At 42.7% G+C, this 9,416-nt stretch overlaps 1 protein-coding gene across 1 annotated transcript in view; it reads right to left on the bottom strand.

The window, feature by feature from the left end:
• The window catches only part of LOC103907009 (EF-hand calcium-binding domain-containing protein 10), a 9,324-nt gene extending 2,903 nt beyond the window's left edge, over positions 1-6,421 (bottom strand). The window contains exons 1-2 of the mRNA XM_009289095.2: positions 6,281-6,421; positions 579-609 (exon numbers count right to left, since the gene is read on the bottom strand). Of these exons, the coding sequence (XP_009287370.1) occupies positions 579-609; positions 6,281-6,421 (172 nt within the window). The remainder of the gene's footprint in view (positions 1-578; positions 610-6,280) is intronic.
• Positions 6,422-9,416: the final 2,995 nt, after the last annotated feature.

The raw sequence follows: 9,416 nt of genomic DNA, 5'->3' as shown, positions 1-9,416 counted from the left end.
GAGAGCGGAGGTGAGCAGGAAGGGTGAGGGTGGGAGCTGTTCGTACACGGAGGAGGAGGAGAGTCCTCAGGATGACACCGCCGCAAGAAAACGGACGCGGGGGCTCGGCGGGAGGGAAAGCAGCTGCGCGCCAGAGCTGGTGTGGTGCTCCTTCAGTCAGCTCAGGGCGTCAGGCGGAGAAAATCGCATTACTGAGATTTCACTGACTGCGCAGCCCCTGCTTCAACGGGTAGAAAGTGGAAAGCAAAATTTAATTTGCCTAGATGTCATCACGTTAGCACTAAAACAGAAAGATCATCGCTTCCAGCCAAGTTACTGGTTTGTACCGCAGTTGCATTAATTCATGGGGAAAGCAAATTACACGCTATTGTTTTTAACATTTATGCAAGTCTTCTCAATTTCAGACACATTTCCTTCCATATGCGGTAATGCAGTCTACACCCTTTGCTTTTTCCCGTACACCGTCCACTACCTGGACTCCCTTGCCAAAGGTGGTCTTGGTTACTCCTAGTAAAGGCGAGAGGATAGCAAAATTTTCAGCTGCCACCTACTGGAACGGAGTCATGTGTGCTCAATACCGGTGCGATAAGCAAAATCAATGATTAGCAACTAAGAGTAAGAAAGGTTACATTTTAAAATCATTATTGAGGTTTGCAGCATAGCCTGCGCAAACAGAGAAGAGACATCAAAGAACCTTTTTACTGTACTACCCAATGTAAGTAAGTAGGAGAAAGATCATCAAGTGCCCCACTAAAAAAAGAAAATTCAAACAAATCTACAAAAAGACAACCATCTGCCATCAAATAAAAACCGACAATGAAAAATGAGTACATAGTAAAGAAAAAAATGGTATTCCTGTGAAAAGTCTAGCACTATCTATACTTAACTATTTGCCAAAACAAAAATATCAGAAGACGCTAATAGAATTCGTCTTTTTTTTTCTTAGAGTGGAAGAAAGGCAGCATCCAAAATTGCTCTGTCAGTATTCTTTAGTATTTTAAACTTATTAATGCTACCTGCTTCAAGTCTTAATTAGGGCTAGAGGAATTGTAGGTTCATAACAGTTACTTCCCTTGACAGCTACCTGGCAATGATGGAAACCTCCTTTTCCTAAGGAATATAATTCATAGTTACTGAACCCATTCCTGCATTTGACTTTTCTACCTCTTTCAATAGAGTTTGCAAAGCACTAGCACAGTTTTTTCCTAAGGAAGAGTGATGGGAGAAAGTGTAGATTGAAGTGCGGAGAAGTACAAACAAGACTGAGCTGGCCAGCAGAGGAGAAATAAAAAGACATGGAAAACATTTTCATGAAAACAAGAACCTAAGGATAGGAAGATTGACTGGAAAGGAAGGAGCAAATGAAAGACTGGAGAGAAAGGTAGTAAATCAGTGTTTGGGGCAGGGAAAACAGCATTTGGCAAAGTTAGTTTCTCCTTCAGTGGTCAACAAAGATAACTGGTATGAAACATATGTTGAGGGCTGAAATTTTAAGAATAAACACAGGAATTACAGGTTGAAGTGTGTTTCTCTGAGGAGTGGTTCAAAAAATCACTAAGCAGAGCAAACCCCAATTTGATTTACAACTAGAAATATTTTTTTTTAATTTCATTTCACTGTTAAGAAAGCACAATTTATTTCCTTGAAAAAAATGTTCTGATAATGCAGCATGTAGGGAATTTATTATCCTCAGTTCATACAATGATGTATCAGTTATATATATATGAGTCCTAAAAGTATCATAGTTCAGGACAATTTGTGAGAAGCTAACATGGACTACTGTAAGAGAAACTGAGCTTCTGGTGACTAAGAAAAACAATATTTGACAAACATCTGAAAGTTTTCTGGTTCTGTTACATAGATGCTTCTAATTGAGTTTTAATCAAGAACTCAAAGATCAAATCTATTTTCATATGTTTAAAGTGTCCTGGTTACTTAAAATTTAATTTGGTTGAAAGACTTAATACCTGTTGTGACAGAAGCTGAGCCTTTTGCAGAATATCATTAATAACTTAAGCATTTTATCTAATTACATAGGACTAAATAGACTACCAGGAGTCTTAAAGGTCGTAACAAAGAGGAACAGGGACTGCAGGTCAGATAGGAAGCTGGCTGCAGAACAAGCATTTGTCTTGCTGAGGAAAACAGGCAGATGGACACGTTCTTCCAAATGGGAGTGTTTGTTAGAAGACTGCAGTCTAGGGCTGTGGGAAGAGACAGGCGCAATAAGGGCTGGGAAGGATGCCTAGGTCTGCCATACGCTTACAGTGAACATGCCGAGTAGCAGCTCCTTTAATGCTTTACCCGCCTCTGCTCCTCCTCGACATGGCCATTAGAAAGCACTCTGTGTCAGGGAGCATAGGGTGGAGCTGTAGTGATTGGGTCCTGCCATTTCTGTAGCTGCTTTGGAAAAGCTCCACTGCACGCTTCCATTGTGTATCCTCAAGGACTTCCAAGATAGAGGCGAGTTCCTTGCCAGGGGATTTTACGCTATACATTTATAAGGGAAAGTGCTTAACAGCAGTAATATTAAGCTTCTGGGTATTAATTATCTCAACATCCAGAACGCTTTCTTTGTTTGTTTTTTGTTTTTACTGTATAGAATGGCAGAATAATTTAGGTTGGAATGGACCTCTGGAGATCATGTGGTCAAACACACTCCCCCCCGCCCCCCGAAACTGGGCTAATTTCAAAGTTGAGATCAGGTTGTTCACAGCCTTGTCCAGTCAAGTTTTTACTATCTCCAAGATGGAGATTCCACAACATCGCTTGGTCCCTCAATGCTCAACTACATCGCAAAGAATTTTTGCCTTGTGTCTAATCAGAATTCCCCTTGCTCTACCTTATGTCTATTGCTTCTTGCCATTTTGTTGTGCACCACCAGGAAGAGTCTGGCTCCATCTTTTCTACAAGCAGCCATCTTGCAGCTGAAGACAGCGCTCAGACCCCTCTCCCCCCCTCCTTAATCTTGTCTTAAAACTGAACAAAACTTTTTTTTTAGCATGTCCTTATACATCATATGCTTCAGCTGTTAATCATCTTGGTAGCGCTCCACTGGACTCACTTCAGTATGCATGCTGCATCTTGTACGGTGGAGGCCCAAACTGGACATGGTTCTGCAGATGCAGTCTCACACGTGCCAAAACAGAGGGTGACAATCAGTTCCCTTTAACTGCTGCCTACATTCTTACTGCTGCGGCTCAGGCTGTGGCTAGCTTTCAGCACCCCAGGGGCCCATTACTGACTCACATTCACCTTGTCCACTGGCCCCTTTTCCTGCAAAGTTGCTTTCTTGCCAGTCAGCACCCAGCTTGTTCAATGACATGGGGTTATGCCTCCCCTCCCAGGTGCAGGACTCCATGCTTGTCTTTGTTGAACCTAATGAGGTTCCTGTCAGCCCAATTTTCTAGCCTTTTGAGGTCCCTCTGAAGGACAGCCCTGCCCTTGCTGTATCAATCACCTCCCGACCTCCAATTTGTTGTTATTCATGAATTTGCAACCCATCCCAACATCCAGGATGGTAATGAAACCCTTCAGCATGATTTGACTCAGTATTAACCCCTGAGGCATGTTACTAGTAACAACCAACCAATTGGACTTCAAACGGCTGACTGCAACCCTCTGAGCCCTGCTGTTGAGACGATTTTCCACCCACCTCACAGTCTACTCCTTGAATCTGTATCTCTCCAATTTATTGTACGAATACAAAAGCAGACGGTGTCAAAAGCCTTGCTAAGGTCAAAGAAAACAATGCTCACTGTTCTCTGGTCAGTAGCTGAAGGCAGTCATTTCATCACAGAAGGCAAGCAGGTTGGTCAGGCATGGTTTCCCCTTGGTAAATCCACGTTGTCTGGACATGGCTTCCAGGAGTGTTTGTTCCATAATCTGCCTGGGGTTGAGGTTGGGCTGAGCAGCCTGTGGTTCCCTGGGTCTTTATTGAAAATGGGCATTGCATTTGCCTTTTCCCAGTCCTTAGAAACCCTGTACCCTGTTCACCATGATCTTTCAAGGGTGATAGCAGCCTTGTAACGATACCAGCCTGCATCCTTGAATCCTGCCCACCTTTCCCCATAGACTGGTGTAGATGCAGGGTAAGTAGTCCCTAACTCAGGCTTCCTCTTATGTGGGTAGTACCTCGCTCCCCAGACTCTGCCCAAAGATCTGAGCACAGACCTCTCCAGTTAAAACCTGAAGCAAAGGCAGCACCAAGTGTACCTCAGTGGTTTCCATGTCCTTTGTCACTAGGTTACGCACCCCACATAGTGGGGCCCACATTTTCCTTAGCCTTCCTTCCATGTTAATATACAGAAAGGGCCCTTCACATCCCTCACTAATTCTATCTCCAGCTGAGCTTTAGCTTTCCTAGTTCTGCTTCAGCATGCCTAGGCAACGTTTCTGTATTCCTCCAGGGTAGCCCACCCCTGCTTCCACAGTCTGTATACTCAACTTTTGGATTTTATTTGTCAGGAGTTCTCCATTCAGCCACCCTGGCCTTCTCCCATGTCTGCTCAACTTCCTGCATGTCAGAATGGACTGTTACTGTGCTTCAGCTAGCTCCCTGGGGCCTTTCAGGGCAGTCTTCTGTGGGATTCTGCCAACAAAATGTCTGCAGGAGACAAAGTCTGCTCTCCTGAATTCCAGGGTTGTAGTTTGAGTATTTATCTTCCTCACTTCCCTCAGAATCTTAAGCTTTGCTGTCCCGTAGTCGCTGCTGCCAAGGCTGCTCCCAGTGTCAATGTTCCCAGCCAGACCTTCCTTATGTGTGATTAGCATGTCTAGCATAGCCAGACTCAGCTTGTTGAGCACTTCTGTCAAGAAATTGTCCTTGATGTAGTACAGAAGTAGCCTGGATCACTTGTGCTTCCACCATGTTGCCATCCCAGTCCCTTCTACAAGAACAGGAGCCTGCAGTTTTAAGGCTAAGCTGTGAATTTTTTTTTTTCAGTCAACTGCAAAATAAATACTAAACCTGCCATCGAAAATCATATACTGAGAAAAATTAAATATCAGGAATTAGAAAAATTCTTCCAGTTACTGTTTCCGAGTCAAAGAGAAGGAAAAATAGGTCACAAAAAAAGGCTAGTTTAATATCGGGAAACTTAGCTCTCTTACAGAACTGGCCACTTCCCAGATGACTGAAAACCCAAGAAATTGATTTCCTAGAACTACAGTGGGACTTTTGCTGAAGGCCAAGGGGAAAAAAGAAGATACTTAGCAGGAGCCTTAATTCTTTGAGATATACAGTATATTTGTCTGTTTAAGGTGGCTCTGAGCCCATAGCTCTTAAGACCACAGATGCTTTTATTCTAGCAGTATCTGTTGAGCGAGTTCACACTACACAGGGTGGTGGAGATCAGAGATCCATCTCCAGCGCCTTAGTTTCTCTGACCCCCCACAGTCCAAATTTTTTTTGGATGCATCAGCATTTGGTGGAGGCCAATGTCAATGTAGGTGGTTTCCCATAGGTGTCAAGAATAGGCATGCTCTTCATATAAGCTGCAACAGTGCATGTGCTATAAAAGAGAATGTACTGATTACTGGGATAGTAGATTTAGAAAATACTGCCATCTAGTCTGTTACACAGTTAGCCATCCTTAGCGTAAAGATGTTCGTGATTCCTCAAAAGATTAACATTTTTGGAGAACATCTGAAGTGCTTGGTTCTGTGGACGTAAAAAGACAAGACTCATTAGAGTGGACAGTAGTTTCTCTGCTTCATCCTATGCTGGCTTAGAAACAAAGCAGGTAAAGTGATTCAAAGGAAACTGTGGTATATCTCAGGGACATTTGGAAAAAATCCAGTGAAATCTCTATCTAGAAAAGACATAGTAGAGTGAGAAAGGCCAATGATAAGGTCTTGGGTGTCCCCAGCTCTGAGTGGGAATTACAGCTACTAAAGAAAGCTGGTTAATGAATAACAAAGACCGAGCAATGAAGAGGGTTTGGTATTAGGAAACTACCCTAAGGAGGCCTGAGGGAGCTTTTCTAAGAAAACGACCCTACAAGATGAGTCCTTGAGAGAGGAGTTAGATTGTCATTATTGCTTTCTTCACATCTGGATCATAGGACAGAAGGTCTGTAGACCAGCTTCCTGCTCAAAGCAGGGTCAGATCTGAGATCAGACCAGGTTGCTCAGAGCTTTATCCAGTTTGGGTTTGAAAAATCTCAAAAGTTGGAGATCGCACCTACCTCTCTAAGCAACTTGTTCTAACGCTTGACTGTCTCCATGGCAGGAAGGTTTTTCCTTGTATCCAGTCTGAACCTCCCTTGTATCAACTTACATTCATTGTTTCTCGCCCTTCCACCATGCAGCACTGAAGAGTCTGGCTCTGGTCTCGTAGCGACCTCCTCATAGGTATTGGCAGGCTGCTATTATGTCCCCCTAAGTCAGGGCAAGTGGTCAGTCGGAGCCAGAGGTTCATTGCAGTGCTTACCCACTCACTTTGTGCTTCAATTTCTTTTCCTCTTTTCCTTTCTTGGCAACCTCGTAAGGGATTTTGAAGGCCAGACTGGGCTCAAAGGCCCTGAACAGAAGCTCGAGATGGCGAAACTAGTATCTTTCAGGCTTCATTGGCATTTAACTGCAGATGAAAGGAGTTCGGGACTGGAAGATCAATAGTGGAGGTCATGGGAGTGAGTGGTCCAGTAATATGCTAGGGACAAAGTAGAAGAGGCATTAGAGAATTGTCTGTTAGGAATGAAAGGCCCAACACTGCATCTGTTACGTACTCCAGGAGCAAACATGCACTTGGCTTGTTCTAGGTTAAGGAGCACAAATGGAGCATTTCCCTTTGAATGTTTTCTTTCTTGGGAAGCATCCATGCTCAGGGTGCAAAGCTGTAGGCCTTGGAAGCACTCTGCAAAATAACACAAGTGAAAACCAGCTTTCTGCACCTTCTTGGTGTCTCCTTGATAATGAAGCAGCAGGCCCCGTGTGTTGGTATTACTGTTCAGGCTATGTTGTCCAAACACAAATCCTGAAGAGAATCAACAAGGAAGGAGTAACTCAAGGCAAGATTAAAAAACAAAAACCAAACCCCAAAAAACAAACCCAAAAACCAGACCATAAACCCCCCCAACTAATTATGGGTCAAAATAAGAGAAAGCTAAAGAAAAAGGCAGGCAAATAGTTGCAATTTAAGCGTGGAGCTGACCAATGCATCTGTGGTGGGAAAGCCTAAAGGATTGAGCCCGAGTAATCCTTTTCCAGTGACCTGTCTACTTGCCCGTGACACAGCTCTCCGAATTGGCACTGAGTAAATTTGCCACTGGGAAGGGATGATGGTTTCTCTTCTGCAGTGATGCTTACTGTCAGCAGTCCCTCCTCTGCCTCAGCAGGGGCCAGGCTGGAAATAGCCGAGACAGACATGGGACTCACAGGGTTGCTCATGAGTTCATCAGGCCATACAATGTATTTACACCAACGGGCCTTTGTACCTATAGCACTCTGTAAATATACTTTGTTCATGCTAGACAACATTTCTGAAAAACTAGTCTCTTGTGGTGTCATATCAACCATGTTAGTAACTGCTCCAAGTTAATCAAACCCAGATTCAATTTCAGAGCTAAATCTTTCTGGTTTGGGAAATCTGCAAACGGGCAGCTGAATGTTGTGTACCATCTCGAATCCCTACTGGTGTCCTTACTCTCAAATCAAGTTCTTCTGGATCCTGATTGTTATTTCTGGCTTCTGTTATTTAGCTTCCCTAAAGCTTCCCTTCTCCCTTCCGTAGGGATTATAGACTAGATCTAAAGATTTCTGTGGGTCAGCCACAAACAACAAAAAAACATACATAAAAGAATTGTGCCCATGTCATTTGTGATGCATTACAAAATGAGAACAAGAGTATGCATACCATCTACCACGGATTCTCCAGTTGAAGCAAGCGCAAACAGGGACCTGCTGCTGAATTATCAGCTTTATCTTTCTTCTACTTAGGAAAGTATGTTTTAAAAGAGGTCTGTACTTGTTTTGAGTAGTAGCTTTGAAGAGGTACTCAAGGAGCAAAACAGCATAAAAATTTGCATGAAATAAACTTCTTGTGTTCTGAAGTCTGAATCTGTTGTACGAATCTCCTCCAAATGTTTCTGGAATCAGTATTTGGCATTTCTTCCAATTGTGAATCCTGACAGATTTGGAAGAGTAAAACAGATACTGCTGCAGACAGCAATGACTTTCTTCTAAAATAAATATTTCTGTGGTAAAAACAGAAGCATAAAAACTAGAGTGCAATGAATAGAAAAGTTAGTGTGATCTGCTTCTCTCTGAAACTGGTGGTATTTAGAGCACATTAGATAATACAAGCAGAAGAGTACTGCTACAAGCAAAATACTTGCTGCATAACCAAAAAAAGGGTGGGGAAAACCCACTTCAAATAGAGAACAGCTTGTAAATCATTCTAACGGACTTGTAAGTGCTAAAAAATGGCTCAGTCATATTTGGAAAACTAGTGGTCTTTGGCATTTGCTGGCCATGGGCAATGATGGCAAGCAACTAATAACTCATGGCTGCAATATTCCATTTTCTTGGTGGTAGCTTTAAGTTCTAATGGCTGCTAGAAATAGCAAAGCATCTTACAAACGCAACATCACTCTTCAGCCATACGTGGGGACCACTCTATCAGATGAAACTTCAGTATCTACTGTTACTTCACGATGTTCAGTTTTTCTATACTAGAAAAGATAAACCCAAGAGTAAAAAAAAAAAAAAAAGTTTTCAAAATATAAGCAGCTCAGACCGAGGCACAAATTGGACAGTAAAGAGGAAGTTCAGGAGTAGCTTTTGCCACATGCATCAGAACATGCGAGACGTTGCACAAAAAACTGTTTACCTAGAAGGTAAAATTTTCCTCCTCCGATTACTGTTTCCTGTAACACAGGCCAGCTTTATCTCCTCTGCCAGTTCTGAGTGTATGCATACAAAAACACAGTTTGCAGCCCAAATTTCTTGCTTTTGAAAAAGATCATACCATAACTGTGCGCATCTTCCCTACAGTATCTCCAAGACTGAGTCTCCAGATACTTCACAAAAGGAGCATAAAAATGTACCACTTCCCCAGGTTTGCAGAAGAGATTTGCTGCGAGAGAAAAAACTGCAGTCCTCTCTGCAGAGCTGACAAGCCAATGAACAATTGAAGTCTCATTTGATCTGTAACTGGAACAGGCTTTACACAGAACAAGAATCTTAATGCCTAGATAGAAGTTGCATTTTTAGTATTAACTGATAAAAAGACTGGTTATAAATTTGTACTGCCCATTGAAGTGAGAATTCCTAAATCTAGCAGCTCCAGCAAAGTTAACTCTTACACTGATAAGGAATGAGAAAATGCATTCAGCTAAGCAAAGGATTTTAAAAATGATTTATCAGTGCAAAAACCTCAGTAGCTGATTGTCACACGTGTCCTGACATGTAAACGC

This window comes from Aptenodytes forsteri, unplaced genomic scaffold, assembly GCF_000699145.1.
Source record: "Aptenodytes forsteri isolate BGI_AS27 unplaced genomic scaffold, ASM69914v1 Scaffold137, whole genome shotgun sequence".
Taxonomy (NCBI): domain Eukaryota; kingdom Metazoa; phylum Chordata; class Aves; order Sphenisciformes; family Spheniscidae; genus Aptenodytes; species Aptenodytes forsteri.
The sequence above is the reverse complement of the archived record's forward strand: the minus strand, read 5'-3'. Positions and strand labels throughout refer to the sequence as shown.